Here is a 21010-nt window from a genome sequence, read left to right on the forward strand (position 1 = left end):
GTCATTTTTAGGATACGGCAATACAGCCCAGTGCTGCTTAGCTGAGATGCCATCTTCATAGGTGTCCACTTTGACTTCCTTTGTGTCGGAAAAAAGTTGCTTTCAGAACAATGATTTTTTATTGAAAATAAATAAGGTTTTGCTCTCAACAAAAAGACACAAATGTACCTCCATAGCATATAACAATTTGCCTGTGAATAGTCTAATAGCCAAGCTAGGTGTGAAACCCCCCCCCCCCTCCTATCACAGACCAGATTTGCCCTAACGACCAAGGGGTAGCTTGCTACTCAATGTAATAAAGCACTGACTTTTCAAATAAGTTACCTTACAATTCAACCTTTACTAAAGAATAGTCTAATAGCCAAGCTAGGTGTGAAATTGGCTGACAATTTGTTAGCTACACTGTCCTTGTGAACCACATAGCATATCATTACTGTAGTATGTACCGGTATGTTAGTAGTTATACATCAAACTTGCCAGTATATTAACTATATCTAACTACCCACTTGATTATTCTCGTAATTCTTAGCTTAGCTAAATGGCATAGTCGTTGTGCTTTCTCAATGGACTTTCGTGTGCTTTCGTAAATTCACTCTGGTTATCTATACGCTGGACAATAGAACGAGTCAAAACGGCTTAAGAACATTGGCTGAACTGGAACACTAGCGTGAGCCCATAGCAAATGAATGGAATCAAACTTTCGCATGAGCCTGTTTTGAAAAAATGTATCCCCTTTTTTTTACCACTACAATCTGTTCGTCGGACGAAACTGGAAAAAAACGAATTGTGTAGAAAGTAGACATCCGCACCTCAATGGTGTCAACTGTGTGCTTATGTTTTCTTAATCAAAATGTAGGGAAATAATAAAAACTTGACTATTTCTGGTCTAGCGATCTATGATAAACGAGCTCGCTGCCCAGACATACATAATTACATAGAGGAGATTCTCCTGATTTAAAATGGTGCCCGTGTAACAGTTTTGCTTCCGTCCCTCTACTTGCCCCTACCTGGGCTCGAACCAGGGACCCTCTACACACATAGATAAAAGCCACCCTCGAAGTATCGTTACCCATCGCTCCACAAAAGCCACGGCCCTTGCAGAACAAGGGGAACAACTACTTACAGGTCTCAGAGCGAGTGATGTCACCGATTGAAACACTATTAGCACATACCCCGCTAACAGGCAAGCCATTTCACACTGGTTACACCCGACTTGAAAAAAATCTAAATATGCTCTTTGCGAGATATTTGACGAAATGTAGAAAGTAGATGTAGATGTAGAAGGCAGATGTAGAAAGTAAACATCCGCACCTCGATGGTGTTAACTGTGCTTATGTCTGTGTAATGAAAAGTAGGGAAAAAATAGAAACTTCTGACTATTTACGGTCTAGCGATTGATAAGCGAGTGATGTCACCAATTGCAGCGCTATAATATTAATCAAATTAATTAAGCCAAATTTCTTTATCAATCCCATATACTATGTTATTACAAAAAAAGGTTTTAAATTCTCTGGTAATGACAATACGGAATATTATCAAATGCTTCTCAGATGCCCTGTCGTGGTCAAACTAGCAATAACTTGCAGTAACAGAAGAAATAAATGGCTGAGAATTAAATGTGCCACAGAATGCTGCAGCAGCACACAAGGTGTGCCGCAGTATGACACAACTTTTAAAGGAGGAACCACTGTAGGCGTACAGAAGCCCATTATCAGCAACCATCGTTCCTGTGTTCCAGTGCCACATTGTGTTAGCTAATCCAAGTTTATAATTTTCAAAGGCTAATTGATCATTAGAAAACCATTTTGCAATTATGTTAGCACAGCTGAAAAACTGTTGTTCTGATTAAAGAAGCAATAAAACTGTCCACCTTTAGACGAGTTGAGTATCTGGAGCATCAGCATTTGTGTGTTTGATTACAGGCTCAAAATGGCTATAAACAAATAACTTTCTGCTGAAACTCTTCAGTCTATTCTTGTTCTGAGAAATGAAGGCTATTCCATGCGAGAAATCAGCAAGAAACTGAAGATCTGGTACAACGCTGTGTACTACTCCCTTCACTGAACAGAGCAAACTGGCCCTAACCAGAATAGAAAGAGTGGGAGGCCCCGGTGCACAACTGAGCAAGAGGACAAGTACATTAGAGTGTCTAGTTTGAGAAGCAGACGCCCCACAAGTCCTTAACTGGCAGCTTCTTGAAATAGTACCCGCAAAACACCAGTCTCAACGTCAACAGTGAAGAGGTGACTCCGGGATGCTGGCCTTCTAGGCAGAGTTGCAAAGCAAAAGCCATATCTGAAGTCACTCTGCATATTTTGAAACTTGTAAGTAAGCATTTCTGTTAGTCTATACCTGTTGTTTACAAAATCATGTTACAAGTACATTTTGATTTGTTTCTAACATAAGTCTGATATGACAGACTTCAATTGAAATATAAATCAAATTATTTCATGAGTTGGAGTATCAATTATGCAAATACTATGCAAAGTTTGCAGAAACACAATTTTTGGTGTACTCGTTTCTACTGAAAATAGGGTTAGTTTAGTAAGCAGCTGATTTGTCATGACTGCTCAAGCATCTTTGATCCCCAAGGCAATAGCTGCAGTGAATTCTAAAGTGTGATTAACCTTGCTTGATTGACTTTTGGCCTTTGTACATTTGCACTACTTGCATTTTGCACTTATCGTCAGTGGTGGAAAAAGTACCCAATTGTCATACTTGAGTAAAAGTAAAGATACCTTAGTAGAAAATGGCTCAAGTGAAAGTCACCCAGTAAAGTACAATTTGACAAAAATTCTAAAAGTATTTAGTTTTAAATATACTTAAGTATGAAAAGTATGTATAAATCATTTCAAATTCCTTATATTAAGCAAAGCTTTTTAATGTATGGATAGCCAGGTGCACACTCCAACACTCAGACATAGTTCACCAGCAAAGAATGTGTTTTGTGGGTCTGTTAGTTCTCCAGATCAGTGGCAATAGGGATTACCAGGGATGTTTGTCACACCCTGACCATAGTTTGCTTTGTATGTTTTGGTTGGTCAGGGTGTGAGCTGAGTGGGCATTCTATGTTTGGCCTGATATGTTTCTCAATCAGAGGCAGGTGTTAGTCATTCTCTGATTGGGAACCATATTTAGGTAGCCTGTTTGGTGTTGGGTTTTGTGGGTGATTGTCCTTATTCTGTCTGTGTTACGAAGCACCAGTATTAGGCTGTTTCGGTTTTCGTGTTACGTCTATTGTTTTTGTATTCATGTCATTTGGTGTAGTACTTGTGTTTTATTCTCCGGCCTATTTTGATCCTGTGTTGGATTATTCACCCTGTGTGTTGGTGTTAGAATCCCTTTTGGCCCGACAGTCTAGGGGGGGGATGGTAATGAGACCCGTAACATAACTCATGCAAATTATAATAGTGACAAAGTAAAAGTGTGAACGAAATAACCAGGACAACTTAAATCTACCGTCAAACTCAAGGTTTATTTGTAAACACACGGTAATGGGGGGAGCAGGAAAAGGGGCTGAGCTGGACCCAAGGAAAGAAACAATAAGTATTCAAAAACACCCCTAAGCTAGACTAGCCTACTTTAACAACAGCTAACTAACTAACCAAAAATACAGTGGGTGGTCCGCCCAGTTCTAACTAGTGTATTTAACAAAGTCTACCTACGGGTAGTGTATGCCGTAGGGGCGGCAGGGTAGCCTAGTGGTTAGAGCGTTGGACTATTAACCAAAAGGTTGCGAGTTCAAACCCCCTAGCTGACAAGGTACAAATCTGTCGTTCTGCTCCTGAACAGGCAGTTAACCCACTGTTCCTAGGCCGTCATTGTAAATAAGAATTTGTTCTTAACTGACTTGCCTAGTTAAATAAAGGTAAAAAATTAAATAAAAATTAAAAATGCCCATGGGCGACTTGTCTTGGTTTCCCCTTTTCCCACCAGCAAACAAATAAGCACCATAACCAAAACAATACTCACAGGTGATGAAAAAGTGCTATGGAGGTGCTCAAACAAAAGAGAGGTTAATATACAAAGAGAGAGTGAAACACAGAGACCTACAGACATGGCATTTACAGAGAGATTGAGCTTTAGAGCAAACAACTGATGGGGTTTTTAAACGCCGGAGAATAAACTGTCGAATCACTGAAACCTGCTCTCTGCGCCTGATTCCACCCACCTTGATAAAACGTGACAGAACCCCGCACCAGGCTGGCTCATCCTTACAGGGGCTCCCGCCTGTCCAGCGCTGCCGGAGCCTTCCTCCTCTCCAGTGCTGCCGGTGTCTCCCGCCTCTCCGGCGCTGCTAGAGCCTTCCTCCTCTCCAGCGCAGCCGGAGTCTCCCGCCTGTTCGGCGCTACCAGAGCTCCCGCCCCTCAGCCCAGAGGCGCCAGAGCCCCTCAGCCCAGAGGCGCCAGAGCCCCTCTGTCCCGAGCAGCTGCCCCTCTGTCCCGAGCAGCTGCCCCTCTGTCCCGAGCAGCTGCCCCTCAGTCCAGTGGGGTCATTAAGTAGGGTCGCCGTGGTTCGGAGACCACGGAAGCGGAAAAGGTGGGGGACTAAAACTATGGTGAAGTGGGGGCCACGTCCAGCACCAGACAGATGCCCACCCAGACCCTCCCCAATAGGTTCAGGTTTTGCGGCCGGAGTCCGCACCTTGGGGGGGGGGGTACTGTCACACCCTGACCATAGTTTGCTTTGGTTGGTCAGGGTGTGAGCTGAGTGGGCATTCTATGTTACATGTCTAGTTTGTCTAGTTCTATGTTTGGCCTGATATGGTTCTCAATCAGAGGCAAGTGTTAGTCATTGTCTCTGATTGGGAACCATATTTAGGTAGCCTGTTTGGTGTTGGGTTTTGTGGGTGATTGTCCTTATGTCCTTGTTCTGTATGTGTTACTTAGCACCAGTATTAGGCTGTTTCGGTTTTCGTGTTACGTTTATTGTTTTTGTATTCATGTCATTTGGTGTAGTACTTGTGTTTTATTCTCCGGTCTATTTTGATCCTGTGTTGGATTATTCATCCTGTTGGGTTGGGTTGACCGTGTGTTTTTGTGCGCCGGAGAATAAACTGTCGAATCACTGAAACCTGCTCTCTGCGCCTGATTCCACCCACCTTGATAAAACGTGACAATGTTCTCTTGATTAGTGCGTGAATTTCACAATTTTCCTGTCCTGCTAGGCATTAAAAATGTAAAAAGTACTTTTGGGTGTCAGGAAAAATGTATGGAGTAAAAAGTACATAATTTTCTTTAGAAATCTTGTGAAGTAAAAATAAAAATGGTCAAAATCTAAATAGGTAAGTACAGATACCCCAAAAGACGACTTAAGTACTTTACACCACTGCTTATCGTACTTGCACCTTTCCAATGTTGTGGCATTATATGATTTTATATTGTGTTATTTATACCTGCTTTTATACACTGCTCAAAAAATAAAGGGAACACTAAAATAACACATCCTAGATCTGAATGAATTAAATATTCTTATTAAATACTTTTTTTTTTAAATACAAATCACACAAAAATTATCAATGGAAATCAAATTTATCAACCCATGGAGGTCTGGATTTGGAGTCACACTCAAAATTAAAGTGGAAAACCACACTACAGGTTGATCCAACTTTGATGTAATGTCCTTAAAACAAGTCAAAATTAGGCTCAGTAGTGTGTGTGGCCTCCACGTGCCTGTATGACCTCCCTACAACGCCTGGGCATGCTCCTGATGAGGCCAACTCCTGGACAGTCTGTGGTGCAATATGGAGCGAGACATGATGTCCCAGATGTGCTCAATTGGATTCAGGTCTGGGGAACGGGCAGGCCAGTCCATAGCATCAATGCCTTCCTCTTGCAGGAACTGCTGACACACGCCAGCCATATGAGGTCTAGCATTGTCTTGCATTAGGAGGAACCCAGGGCCAACCGCACCAGCATATGGTCTCACAAGGGGTCTGAGGATCTCATCTCGGTACCTAATGGCAGTCAGGATACCTCTGGCGAGCACATGGAGGGCCTGTGCAGCCCCCCCAAAGAAATGCCACCCCACACCATGACTGACCCACCTCCAAACCGGTCATGCTGGAGGATGTTGGAGGCAGCAGAACGTTCTCCACGGCGTCTCCAGACTCTGTCACGTCTGTCACATGTGCTCAGTGTGAACTTGCTTTCATCTGTGAAGAGCACAGGGCCAATCTTGGTGTTCTCTGGCAAATGAAAAACGTCCTGCACGGTGTTGGGCTGTAAGCACAACCCCCACCTGTGGACGTCGGGCCCTCATACCACCCTCATGGAGTCTGTTTCTGACAGTTTGAGCAGACACATGCACATTTGTAGACTGCTGGAGGTCATTTTGCAGGGCTCTGGCAGTGCTCCTCCTGCTCCTCCTTGCACAAAGGCGGAGGTAGCGGTCCTGCTGCTGGGTTGTTGCCCTCCTACGGCCTCCTCCACGTCTCCTGATGTACTGGCCTGTCTCCTGGTAGCGCCTCCATCCTCTGGACACTACGCTGACAGACACAGCAAACCGTCTTGCCACAGCTCGCATTGATGTGCCATCCTGGATGAGCTGCACTACCTGAGCCACTTGTGTGGGTTTTAGACTCCGTCTCATGCTACCACGAGAGTGAAAGCACCGCCAGCATTCAAAAGTGACCAAAACATCAGCCAGGAAGCATAGGAACTGAGAAGTGGTCTGTGGTCACCACCTGCAGAACCACTCCTTTATTGGGGGTGTCTTGCTAATTGCCTATAATTTCCACCAGTTGTCTATTCCATTTGCACAACAGCATGTGAAATGTATTGTCAATCAGTGTTGCTTCCTAAGTGGACAGTTTGATTTCACAGAAGTGTGATTGACTTGGAGTTACATTGTGTTGTTTTAGTGTTCCCTTTATTTTTTTGAGCTTTGTATATTTAACTCAAATGGCACTTCTGGGACAATGAAGATATACTGAACTGAACTGGTCATACCAAACGTTCAAACTAAGATTTAGGTACATCATTTATCTTTAAACAACAGCCATTCACTACCACAGTTTATCATTTAATTACCATGTGAAGGCAATTGACATACATTTGTTGACCCACTGATCTGTATACAGTATATGTGAGCCAATTTAGCCAAACCTTTCAAAAAAATGTAGGTGATAAAATCCCGGCCAATGTTTCAGCATCAGTGGGCAGCACACACACACACACACACACACACACACAGCTGGCTTAGCCTCTGCTCCTAAAAGCTGTTATACCATTCGCCAAGAATAACCAACCAGACCAGGCTAGCCCAGGCCAGACCATGGCCAAGTCAGACAGGGTTTACATTGGGCTTTCCCACCATCACCCTCAGCCACAGCCACAGCTTTGGAAATTCTGGAACGCTTAGATTTTACAACCGAGCCAGTCAATGTCGCCTCACAACGTGCGCACAATTAATCAACTTACACTGAAGGAGACTTGGGAGGGAGTGACTGCAAGCCAAAGCTGATTGAATTACTGTATTAGTGTTTCTTTGGAAGGGTTTGGGTAGGGTATTTGGTCATGGGGTTGTGTAGTAATGATGATAATGAGATGAAGAGGAGGAGGATCGATGACCATGACAGTGATGATTGTAGTGATGACGACTATGATGATGGTCATGATAAAAGTGAGACACCTTGATGAGACCTGCATCCGGACTTTCCTGCCTGCATCCGGACTTTCTCTCCCCGCTTGACCACCTCCCTCAGATGACCACTCAAGGCATGAACCTTCTAATGACTGTCCATCTCATGATGTTGTGATGTTGTTTTTCTATATTACGTGTATTTTTTGTGCTTTGAAGCGCTTTGAGATTCTTTGAAAAGCACTGTATAAATTATGATGATGATGATGATGAAGTGGTGGTGTGTTTGACCTGCAGATCCAGGCTGGAGAGAAGGAGTATGGTCCGTTCTGTGGTGACCGGCCACCAGGCAAGATCCAGACAGAGAGCAACAAGGTCCAGGTGTTCTTCCACAGTGATAACTCTGGAGAGAACATCGGCTGGAGGCTCTCCTACACCTCTTCAGGTCAGCCTCACTCTAAATATTCATATGTCATTGTGTCCACTTTTCCAAAAATGCAACGTTTTTAACTCTGTTGAATGTCTTCATTTGTGTGAAGGAAGAAGGGGAAACATTAGTTGCGTATCAAATTGCACCCTAATCACTAGTGCTCTATTTTTGACCAGGGCCCATGACTTCTCCCAACCATGTACATCTAAAAGGGTTGGGATAGGCATTACGTACATTCGGTACACTCAGAGGGTTTTTCGGCTTGTCCCCATAGGGCAAGGCTGCCCAATTCCGATTCTGGAGGGCCGAAACACTTCTGTTTTTCATCCTCTCCTTCTAATCAGGGACTGATTCAGACCTGGGACAGCAGGTGAGTGCAATTGACTACCAGGTAGAAACAAGAACCAGAAGTATTTTTCTGCTCTCCAGGACTGGAATTGGGCAGCCCTGCCATAGGTGAACTTTTTATCGTTCTAGCCTGTGTTTTGTGTTTTCCTCTGTGTTTTCTAAAATTCTTGTAACTTTCACAAAATTCCATGGTTTTCCAGAACATTCCTAGAACACTAGAGAGAATAAGCTGAAAATTCAGAGTCGTCCAACCAGGATTTCTGAAAAAAAATACCACTTCACTGATGGTTTTGGTCTAGCCACCCCAACAAAACATGTGGAAATGAACACAATGCAATACAAGTAGAATACAACAATGGAAATTATAAAACTGTAATATCTTAAATAATCAATGAATTAATGAAGTCCGTTGTAAGCAAATAAATCGTTTCCTGGTCTAATTATCTAGCCTGTATCCTGTTTGTTTTCAGGAAGGAGTCATTGTCCCGTCCCTGTGAAGCCCCTCTATGGCCAGCTGGATCCGGTCCAGATCCAGTACTCCTTCAAAGACCACATCCTGGTTTCCTGTGACCCAGGATACAGACTGATAAGGGTGAGACTGACAGACAGGTTGGGACCAAACACTCTTGTTAAAGTCTTGTTCTCCACTGTAACAATACTCTTTATTTATATGAAGGAATGACCATCTGGCAACCACCCAGTCACCATGATGAGAAAAACTATACTCTTGAAGATATCAATCTGCATGTTTGACAGTACCAGTCAAAAGTTTGGACATTATAGAATAATAGTGAATACATCAAAACTATGAAATAACACATATGGAATCATGTAGTAACCAAAAAAGTGTAAAACAAATTATTCAAGGTTCTTCAAAGTAGCCTTTGCCTTGATGACAGCTTTGTACACTCTTGGCATTCTCTCAACCAGCTTCACCTGAAATGCTTTTCCAACAGTCTTGAAGCAGTTCCCACATATGCTGAGCACTTGTTGGCTGCTTTTCCTTCACTCTGTGGTCCAACTCATCCCAAACCATCTCAGGACAATAAATTTGCATGATCAACAGTATCAACAACTTTTGACAGGTCCAAAAACAAAGCAATACATTTGATTTTAGTGTCTAAAGCAACAGGATCACTAACAACTATAGTGGTTGCTGTCAGAGTGCTATGCTAAAGCCTAAAACCTGATTGGTTTTCATTCAAAATACATTTCTTAGATAAGAAAGAACAATGTTGTACATTTACCAAGGATTCAAGAATATTAGCTAGAAAAATCAAATCAAATTTGATTGATCACATACACATGGTTAGCAGATGTTAATGCGAGTGTAGCGAAATGCTTGTGCTTCTAGTTCCGACAGTGCAGTAATATCTAACAAGTAATTTAACAATTCAACAACAACTACCTAATACACACAATTCTAATGGGATGGAAAAAGATATATAAATATATGGATGAGCAATGACCGAGCTGCATGGGCAAGATGTAATAGATGGTATAAAATACAGTATACAGTCTTGGCCAAAAGCTTTGAGAAGGACACAAATATTAATTTTCACAGTCTGCTTCCTCAGTTTTGTATGATGGCAATTTGCATATACTCCAGAATGTTATGAAGAGTGATCAGATGAATTGCAATTAATTTAAAAGTCCCTCTTTGCCATGCAAATGTACTGAATCCCCCCAAAAACATGTCCACTGCATTTCAGCCCTGCCACAAAAGGACCAGCTGACATCATGTCAGTAATTCTCTCGTTAACACAGGTGTAAGTGTTGATGAGGACAAGGCTGGAGATCACTCTGTCATGCTGTTTGAGTTTGAAAAACAGACTGGAAGCTTCAAAAGGAGGGTGGAGCTTGGAATTATTGTTCTTCCTCTGTCAACCATGGTTACCTGCAAGGAAACACATGCCTTCATCATTGCTTTGCACAAAAAGGGCTTCACAGGCAAGGATATTGCTGCCAGTAAGATTGCACCTAAATCAACCATTTATCGGATCATCAAGAACTTTAAGGAGAGCAGTTCAATTGTTGTGAAGAAGGCTTCAGTGCGCCCAAGAAAGTCCAGGACCGTCTCCTAAAGTTGATTCAGCTGTGGGATCGGGGCACCAGCAGTACAGAGCTTGCTCAGGAATGGCAGCAGGCAGGTGTGAGTGCATCTGCACGCACAGTGAGGCAAAGACTTTTGGAGGATGGCCTGGTGTCAAGAAGGGCAGCAAAGAAGAGAACAGTAAAGCATCCTGAGATCGTTCGTGTGGGGTTGCTTCTCAGCCAAGGGAGTGGGCTCACTCACAATTTTGCCTAAGAACACAGCCATGAATAAAGCATGGTACCAACACATCCTCCGAGAGCAACTTCTCCTAACCATCCAGGAACAGTTTGGTGACGAACAATGCCTTTTCCAGCATGACGGAACACCTCACCATAAGGAAAAAGTGATAACTAAGTGGCTCGGGGAAAAAAACATCAATATTTTGGGTCCATGGCCAGGAAACTCCCCAGACCTTATAATCCCATTGAGAACTTGTGGTCAATCCTCAAGAGGCGGGTGGACAAACAAAAACCCACGAATTCTGACAAACTCCAAGCATTGATTATGCAAGAATGGGCTACCATCAGTCAGGATGTAGCCCAGAAATGAATTGACAGCATGCCAGGGGGTATTGCTGGGGTCTTGAAAAAGAAGGATCAACATTGCAAATATTGAATCTTTGCATCAACTTCATGCAATTATCAATAAAAGCCTTTGACACTTTTGAAATGCTTGTAAATAAACTTCAGTATTCCATAGTAACATCTGACAAAAATATCTAGACACTGAATCAGCAAACTTTGTGGAAATTAATATTTGTGTCATTCTCAAAACTGTTGGCCACGACTGTACGTATGAGATGAGTAATGTAAGATATGTAAACATTATTAAAGTGACTAGTGATCCATTTATGAAAGGGACCAGTGATTTCGAGTCTGTATATAGGCTGCAGCCTCTCTGTGTTAGTGATGGCTGTTTAACAGTCTGATGGCCTTGAGATAGAAGCTGTTTTTCAGTCTCTCTGTTTTTTGAATACCTTTATTGAACTAGGCAAGTCAGTTAAGTACTGACCTCGCCTTATGGATGGTAGCAGGGTGAACAGACAATGCTCGGGTGGTTGTTGTCCTTTTTGGCTTTCCTTTGACATCTGGTGCTGTAGGTGTCCTGGATGGCAGGTAGTTTGCCACTGGTGATGCTTTGTGCAGACAACACCACCCTCTGGAGTGCCTTGCAGTTGTGGGTGGTGCAGTTGCCGTACCAGGCGGTGGTACAGCCTGACAGGATTTTCTCAAGGGACTTCCCCACTTCTGTTGTGTCGTCGGCTAACTTGATGATTGAGTTGGATGGCCACGCAGTCATGGGTGAACGGGGAGTACAGGAGGGGGCTGAGCACGCACCCTTGTGGGCCTCAGTGTTGAGGATCAGCGAAGTGGAGATGGCCAACTCAGAAAGAGTTATCCCATCAGAAAGTCCAGGACCCAATTGCACAGAGCGGGGTTGACACCCAGGGCCTCAAGCTTAATGATAAGCTTGGAGTGTACTATGGTGTTGAATGAGCCTTAGTCAATGAACAGCATTCTTACAGTGCCTTGCGAAAGTATTCGGCCCCCTTGAACTTTGCGACCTTTTGCCACATTTCAGGCTTCAAACATAAAGATATAAAACTGTATTTTTTTGTGAAGAATCAACAACAAGTGGGACACAATCATGAAGTGGAACGACATTTATTGGATATTTCAAACTTTTTTAACAAATCAAAAACAGAAAAATTGGGCGTGCCCCCTTAAATTAATACTTTGTAGCGCCACCTTTTGCTGCAATTACAGCTGTAAGTCGCTTGGGGTATGTCTCTATCAGTTTTGCACATCGAGAGACTGACATTTTTTCCCATTCCTCCTTGCAAAACAGCTCGAGCTCAGTGAGGTTGGATGGAGAGCATTTGTGAACAGCAGTTTTCAGTTCTTTCCACAGATTCTTGATTGGATTCAGGTCTGGACTTTGACTTGGCCATTCTAACACCTGGATATGTTTATTTTTGAACCATTCCATTGTAGATTTTGCTTTATGTTTTGGATCATTGTCTTGTTGGAAGACAAATCTCCGTCCCAGTCTCAGGTCTTTTGCAGACTCCATCAGGTTTTCTTCCAGAATGGTCCTGTATTTGGCTCCATCCATCTTCCCATCAATTTTAACCATCTTCCCTGTCCCTGCTGAAGAAAAGCAGGCCCAAACCATGATGCTGCCACCACCATGTTTGACAGTGGGGATGGTATGGTCAGGGTGATGAGCTGTGTTGCTTTTACGCCAAACATAACGTTTTGCATTGTTGCCAAAAAGTTCAATTTTGGTTTCATCTGACCAGAGCACCTTCTTCCACATGGTTGGTGTGTCTCCCAGGTGGCTTGTGGCAAACTTTAAACGACACTTTTTATGGATATCTTTAAGAAATGGCTTTCTTCTTGCCACTCTTCCATAAAGGCCAGATTTGTGCAATATACGACTGATTGTTGTCCTATGGACAGAGTCTCCCACCTCAGCTGTAGATCTCTGCAGTTCATCCAGAGTGATCATGGGCCTCTTGGCTGCATCTCTGATCAGTCTTCTCCTTGTATGAGCTGAAAGTTTAGAGGGACGGCCAGGTCTTGGTAGATTTGTAGTGGTCTGATACTCCTTCCATTTCAATATTATCGCTTGCACAGTGCTCCTTGGGATGTTTAAAGCTTGGGAAATCTTTTTGTATCCAAATCCGGCTTTTAACATCTTCACAACAGTATCTCGGACCTGCCTGGTGTGTTCCTTGTTCTTCATGATGCTCTCTGCGCTTTTAACGGACCTCTGAGACTATCACAGTGCAGGTGCATTTATACGGAGACTTGATTACACACAGGTAGATTGTATTTATCATCATTAGTCATTTAGGTCAACATTGGATCATTCAGAGATCCTCACTGAACTTCTGGAGAGAGTTTGCAGCACTGAAAGTAAAGGGGCTGAATAATTTTGCACGCCCAATGTTTCAGTTTTTGATTTGTTAAAAAAGTTTGAAATATCCAATAAATGTCGTTCCACTTCATGATTGTGTCCCACTTGTTGTTGATTCTTCACAAAAAAATACAGTTTTATATCTTTATGTTTGAAGCCTGAAATGTGGCAAAAGGTCGCAAAGTTCAAGGGGGCCGAATACTTTCGCAAGGCACTGTACATAGGTATTCCTCTTGTCCAGATGGGATAGAGCGGTGTGCAGTGTGATGGCTATTGCATCGTCTGTGGACCTTTTTGGGCGGTATGCATATTGAAGTGGGTCTAGGGTGGCAGGTAAGGTGGAGGGGATATTATCCTTGACTAGTCTCTCAAAGCACTTCATGATGACAGAAGTGAGTGATAGTAATTTAGTTCAGTTATCTTTGCCTTCTTGGTTACAGGATCAATGGTGGCCATCTTGAAGCATGTGGGGATAGCAGGGAGAGATAGGGAGAGATTGAATATGTCCGTAAACACACCAGCCAGCTGGTCAGCACATGCTCGGAGGAAGCGGCTAGGGATGCCATCTGGGCCGGGAACCTTGTGAGGTTAAACACGTTTAAATGTCTTACTCATGTCTGGGGGGCCTGCACTCCTTGGTAGGGGGCGGCGTCGGTTGCACTGTATTATCCCTGGCAAAGAAGTTGTGTGATTTGTCTGGAAGCAAGATGTCGATGTCCATGACGTGGCTGGTTTTCTTTTTGTAGTCCGTAATTGCCTTCATATGGGGTGATAATTATTAATATCACTACTATCCACGCCATTATGGAGTGGCAGTACAAGAGCTGATTTCCAGTTGTATAAAGTACTGAAGTAAAAATACTTTTAAGTACTACTTAAGTAGTTTTTTGGGGTATCTGTACTTATATTTTTTGCTATTTATATTTTTTGACAACTTTTACTTTTACTCCACTACATTCCTGAAGAAAATGTATGTACTTTTTACTCCTTACATTTTCCCTGACACACAAGTACTCGTTACATTTAGTATGCTCGAGCAGGACAGAATTATGGCACCTGTAAATGCTTTGTCATCCCTACTGGCGTTGGCTTTGCCTCCAAAACATCCCGTGAATTTGCACAGAATTTCCACATCAAATCACAGAAATACTCATAATAAACATTAATCAAAGATGCAAGTGTTATTCACAAATTTAAAGATATACTTCTCCTTAATGCAAACGCTGTGTCAGATTTCCAAAAAAACTTTACGGAAAAAGCAAACCATGCAATAATCTGAGTACGGTGCTCAGACGACATACACAACCCAAGAATATATCCGCCATGTTGGAGTCAGCATAAGTCAGAAATGGCATTATAAATATTCACTTACCTTTGATGATCTTCGTTAGAATGCACTCCCAGGAATCCCAGTTCCACAATAAAAGTTTGCTTTGTTCCATAAAGTCCATAATTTATGTCCAAATTCCTCCTTTTGTTAGGGCGTTTATAGTAAACAAATCGAAACTCACAAGGCGGGCAAGTCCAGCGGAAATGTCGGATGAAAATTCCAAAAAGTTATATTACTGATCGTAGAAACAAATCAAACGATGTATAGAATCAATCTTTAGGATGTTTTTATCATAAATGTTCAATAATGTCCCAACCGGAGAATTAATTTTGTCTGTAGATAAGCAATGGAACGAGAGGTAACGTTCTCATGACCACACGTCACAGTAGAAGCCTGAAACAATGTTCTAAAGACTGTTGACATCTATTGGAAACCTTAGGAAGTACAAGATGACCCATATCCCATTGTATTTGCAATAGGGGCTGAGTTGAAAACCTACAAACCTCAGATTTCCCACTTCCTGGTTGGATTTTATTTATTTCTTTACCTTTATTTTACTAGGCAAGTCAGTTAAGAACAAATTCTTATTTGCAATGACGGCCTAGGAACAGTGGGTTAACTGCCTGTTCAGGGGCAGAGCGACAGATTTTGTACCATGTCAGCTCAGGGATTTGAACTTGCAACCTTTCGGTTAATAGTCCAACGCTCTAACCACTAGGCTACCCTGCCGCCCCATTTGAGTTCTGTTATACTCACAGACATCATTCAAACAGTTTTATAAACTTCAGAGTGTTTTCTATCCGATACTACTAATAACATGCATATATTAGCACCTGGGACTGAGTAGGAGGCAGTTTACTCTGGGCACGCTTTTCATCCAAATTTGAAAATGCTGCCCCCTATCCATAAGAAGTTAAACGAGTTACCATCTCCTGAATTAAACTCTAGAAGATGTATAAGTTATATCAATAAGTCACTTATTAATCATTACCTCATATCAATCTCATTCTGAACAGTTGTAATCTTCTTGGATCTGCAAGAACCCCAGCTTTGCTCATCATTCAGTCCTACACACATTGGTTTAATTATTTATTTACTAACTAACTAAATAATAACACAGAATACACTTACATGAGACAAAGGTCCCTAGTGGACTGACAAGATATGACGGCTTGTTACACATATGGAGAGGGGGTGGGGAAAAGAGTGAGAGAAAGGGACATGATTGTGGATATACGTTTGGAAAATATAATGAATGTATTTACGTGTGAATGCCGTTCGCCGTTTCTCTGTCAGAACTAGCCCCCATCCGGAAGAATGTTGGTTTGGTGAGCCTTTCCTGTGGGCCACTTGTACATGCTCTGATTGTCCACCAGAGGTCACAATGTCCTTCTTCTTAGTTGTCCAGTCTCCAATGGGCTGTTTCCTAAGAACAGCTAATTAGCTGTACCAGTGATTGTCTGAGAGGAGAGTTTTCTTCTCCTCTTCCTCAGGTAAGATGGTCAAAGTTCCAAACCACTTTACACACGAAACTGCAGCCTGGCGGTGGTCTGGCAAATTAATTTTCTTCACCTCGTGTTGAGATTAAGTTCTTCTAACCATTTAAACGTGTGGACCACAGTCTCATGTCTTTCTGGTCTGATGTTTATTCTTAGCCAGTCCTTTTAAGCACTCTGGCAAAAGGGGACGGCTACGTCCTTCTGACACATTCTTCTGACCTCACTCAGGATGTGGCTACTTAACATCTAATCATATCTTTGGCATATTCTCTTATGGCTCCTGAAATCACATTCCCATATTAACACAAATGTCTTCGTCATTTTTCACATTGTCTACACAACGTATTGGATGGAGACTTCATACCTTTAAATACTTTTCAAATTACAATATTTCCTTTCTAACCTTTCTAATGACCTCACAATATGACATTATATTTCTACATCTACTCACTGACCATTTCCCCCATTTGGATGTTAGAAATATTGTTCCAAAGTTACCTTTTTGGACGTTAGAGTTTTTGGCTGGCAAAAGTCTGAACAAAGATATTCCTTTGGTTCATACTAGAGAGCCAGACAGTCCTTTGCTGCATAACATTTATGACCAGGTGTGAGATGTCAAAAAGCGGTCACCAAGGATAATAACAGAGATCCACGTTTCAGTCAATGTCCGGATTCATCTGCATAAACCAGATCTTGATGGTATCTAGTCTAGGAAGTAAGGTCCTCATTATCAGATGCATCAACCTAAGTCCTTTGTGATTTTTAAAGTCACATGGAGTCCACAACTCAAACGCAATACGTTCAATAGGCAGTTAAAGGCCCTGTCTTATTTATTTTATATATTTTTACTTAACCTTTATTTAATTATGAATCATGAATAAGCTAAATCCTGGAAATATAACTTGTCTGTATATAAGGGAACTAACGGGACTGACCCGGGAATTGCTCCTGATCGACATGTGTACTTGGTGCATTGAGTTGGTTGGAACCTCCCCACCATGCTGATAATAAAGAATGATTCATTTAAGATTGACTTCGAATGTCCCTATGTAGAATTTCCGCAACAATAGTCTTAAAGAAAAGCTTTGACTGTGATTTCTCTGATCATTCAGCAGGTTTCCCCTATCAGCATCCAGCCCAATATCATTGTGAATAAGCTTAGAAGTTCTTTCAAAGAGATAGCCCGCTGAAATAAAATGGTGATTAAATGCATCAATGATGGCATTTTTTCCCATAATGAGACCAGTGTCTGAATTAATTTGTTGTGGCAGAGAGGAGGAAGTCAATCCCTTCAGGGTTTAGCCAGGTTCCCATTACAATCCGAAAGAGCGGTTACATAATAATCAGATTTAGCCTTTCTGATTTGAGACTCACCACCTGGATTCAGTCTCATGTAGCAAAATGTGAAGTTGTGTTTTTGACATTGGATAAAAGTAGAGACTCAGAGGTGGTAAAACATGGTGAAACATACACTGCATTTGAGAAACAATGGGAAAGAAATTCTGCTTTGAAAGTTGATCACCTTGTAAACTCACTTTTGAGAAAATCGCCTTTGAATGTTTTGCTATCGAGTGAAGAGATCTTCTTTGTCTATACACATTCAGCATTGTTCACACCCTCTTAAGCTTTAGCCCCACCCATCTCAGAGCACTCTCGGAGTGCACACTTGATGCTCTGGCCGATGATTTGTTTACCTCTGGACAACTTGAAAACAGCCTAAACAGCTCAGCTGGCAACTTTTTTGCAGATGTTTACTGACACCAGCCATATTTAACGGGTGTTGTACACAAGTCATGTAACGTTAGCTAACGAGCCAGCCAGATAACGTTAGATAGTTAAACAACAATGAACAAAGTGCCAACAATGCCTAACATTAGGCTCTAACTAGAAAAGCAAACAGCTCTGGGAAACTAATAATAACATCCGCTAGGGAGCCAGCCAGCTAAAGTTAGCCAGCTAGCTAACAGTTCACATTAGCTTAAGACATATAGCTAGCTGGCTAGCTAGTAAGCTAAACAATGAATCAGAAGGTTTCAGATAATAACTACAGAACGAAGCCAACCTCAGCGTAAGCTTTGGTTGCGAATGGTATGAACTTTGAACTCTTATTCACTACAGAAGTGATACCTACTAGCCGTTGAGTTAGCAACAGCAGCTGCAAACGCGGGCTAGGAAAGAATAGACAGAGTATTCCGTCTACCACACAACGATATTACTACAACGTATTTAATTTACCACACCACCAGAGACATTCTTCCGAGGACAGGAAGATCTGTTGGCCAACACGACCAGCATCTACGTCCAACAGCTCAGAGTAAATATTTATTGCGTTTTCCTTTTCCAAATGGGCGGTAATTTAGAAAGCATAAGATTCTGTATTTACGATAAAGTAGCTGCCTACGGCCCGATAGAGACATCGCTTCTCACTTTGTTCTTCAGTCTTCCTGCTCTTTCACTCAAACCCAGACCCCCTTTCTTTGTGTAACCAGCTGTCATATCTGTTCCATCCGCTAAGGACGTTTTCCTTTATGACATAATTTGTAATCAAGGTATGATTAATTCTGTGTATATGTAATTCTGTATGATTAGTTAGGTATTTAGTAAATAAATAATTAAACCCAATTTACACATTTCAGATGAGGCTAAAATAAGTTGACGAATAATATTGACTGCTATTGATGTAAAATATTACTAGGTCTTTAAGAGTTTATTCGGAAGATAACAGCTCTATAAATATTATTTTGTGGTGCCCCAACTTTCTAGTTAATTACATTTACATGATTAGCTCTATCAGGTAATATTAATTACAGAGAAAGGATAACCAAAGACACAACATATATGAAAGGTTTTATTTGAACAAATATTTGGGCTAATCCAGAGACTGAGGTGGCCTTTTCAAATCTTGACGTTATGGTCAATGACCCATTTCTTTGTGGATTTCGATGTGTGTTGGGGCTATTGTTTTACAAGAAGATCCACTTGGGGCCAAGTTTCAGCCTCCTGGCAGAGGTAACCAGGTATTTGGCTAAAATGTCTTGGTACTTGGTGAAGTTCCTGATGCCATCTACCTTAACAATGGCCCTAGGACCAGTGGAAGCTAAATATCCCCATGACATAAAATATGCACCACCATATTTTACAGTAGAGTTATGAGGTTATTTTCTGCATAGCAGCTTTCTTTTGACACCAAACCCACCACTGGCATGCGTCGCCAAATAAATGTAATTTCATGTCATCTGATCTGTCACGCCTTAGAGATCCTTTTTATGTCTCTATTTTGGTTTGGTCAGGGCGTGAGTTGGGGTGGGCATACTATGTTTTGTGTTCTATGTTTTCTATTTCTTTGTGGTTGGCTGGCTATGGTTCTCAATCAGGGACAGCTATCTATCGTTGTCTCTGATTGGGAACCATACTTAGGTACCCTTTTTCCCACCTGTGTTTGTGGGAGGTTGACTCTGTTTAGAGCACTTTGCTTTTGAGCTTCACGGTTTATTTTTGTAGTGTTTAGTGTTTTGTTTGGCGTCATTTTAATTAAAATAAAGAAAATGCACATTCACCACGCTGCATCTTGGTCCTCTCCTTCCAACAGCCGTGACATGATCATAGGACCGATTCCTATTGAAGTGCCAATGGCATTCAGCAAACTCCTGGTGTTTACATTTGTTGGTTGCGCTCAATAAAGTATTTTTCTTTCTTTCTGGCAACCCTTACAAAGAGCCTATTGGCATGGAGGGGGTGTCGAATTGTACATTTAGAGACTTGGTGACCTGAAGATGCGACCAAATTCTGTAAAGCTCAACAGTGGCCCTTGGACTTTTCTTTGCCTCCCGAACGATCTTCCTCATTGTTGTGCGTGGGGACAAGAAACGCATACGTCCAATACCAGGAAGATGTGGTGTGTGTGACCCGAGATAGAGATAGCCTGGAAGAGTTATGAATAATGCCTCATTGTCTCATCTTCCTGGCATCTGGGAAACTAAGCCGGGTTGGGGGTAAAACATCATCCTGTGTAGATAACCAAGGTGGTTTATGGGAAATGGAACCAGTCTAACTAAACATTTTTAGGTCCTATATAATATCAGTTTTTAAAATTTCAGTTAGGCTGCTCAGCTCAACAGTCGAGACTGTGACCAATGACCAAGTCTCTCTCAGTACTGAATTTCCACGACACACATCCAGCCGTGATTGGGAGTCCCATAGGGCGGCGCACAATGGGCGCAGCGTCGTCTGGGATTGGCCAGGGGTAGGCCGTCATTGTAAATAAGAATGTGTTCTTAACTGACTTGCCTCTTGTAACTACCCATCCCGGATCCGGGAGCGTAATCATCAACTGACACTAATTAGCATAACGCAACGGACATAAATATTACTAGAAAATATTCATATTCATGAAATCACAAGTGAAATATATTGAAACACAGCTTAGCCTTTTGTTAATCACCCTGTCATCTCAGATTTTGAAAATATGCTTTACAGCCAAAGCAAGACAAGCAATTGTGTAAGTTTATCGATAGCCTAGTATAGCATTATGCCTAGCTAGCAGCAGGCAACCTGGTCACGAAAATCAGAAAAGCAATCAAATTAAATCGTTTACCTTTGATGCGCTTCGGATGTTTTCACTCACAAGACTCCCAGTTAGATAGCAAATGTTCCTTTTTTCCCAAAATATTATTTTTGTAGCCGAAATAACTCCGTTAGTTCTTCACGTTTGGCTGAGAATTCGACCGGAAATTGCGGTCACGACAACGCCAAAAAATATTCCAAATTAGCTCCATAATATCGACAGAAACATGGAAAAACGTTGT

The 21010-nt window shown here is 42.0% G+C and overlaps 1 protein-coding gene across 2 annotated transcripts in view; it reads left to right on the forward strand.

The window, feature by feature from the left end:
* Positions 1–21010, forward strand: part of masp1 (MBL associated serine protease 1) — a 69796-nt gene that overhangs the window by 28466 nt on the left and 20320 nt on the right. For both annotated transcript variants that reach the window (XM_031797879.1, XM_020452282.2), the window contains 2 exons: positions 7879–8026; positions 8830–8951. In XM_031797879.1, coding sequence (XP_031653739.1) covers positions 7879–8026; positions 8830–8951 — 270 coding nt within the window. The remainder of the gene's footprint in view (positions 1–7878; positions 8027–8829; positions 8952–21010) is intronic.

Source organism: Oncorhynchus kisutch, linkage group LG19 (assembly GCF_002021735.2).
Source record: "Oncorhynchus kisutch isolate 150728-3 linkage group LG19, Okis_V2, whole genome shotgun sequence".
NCBI classification, from domain to species: domain Eukaryota; kingdom Metazoa; phylum Chordata; class Actinopteri; order Salmoniformes; family Salmonidae; genus Oncorhynchus; species Oncorhynchus kisutch.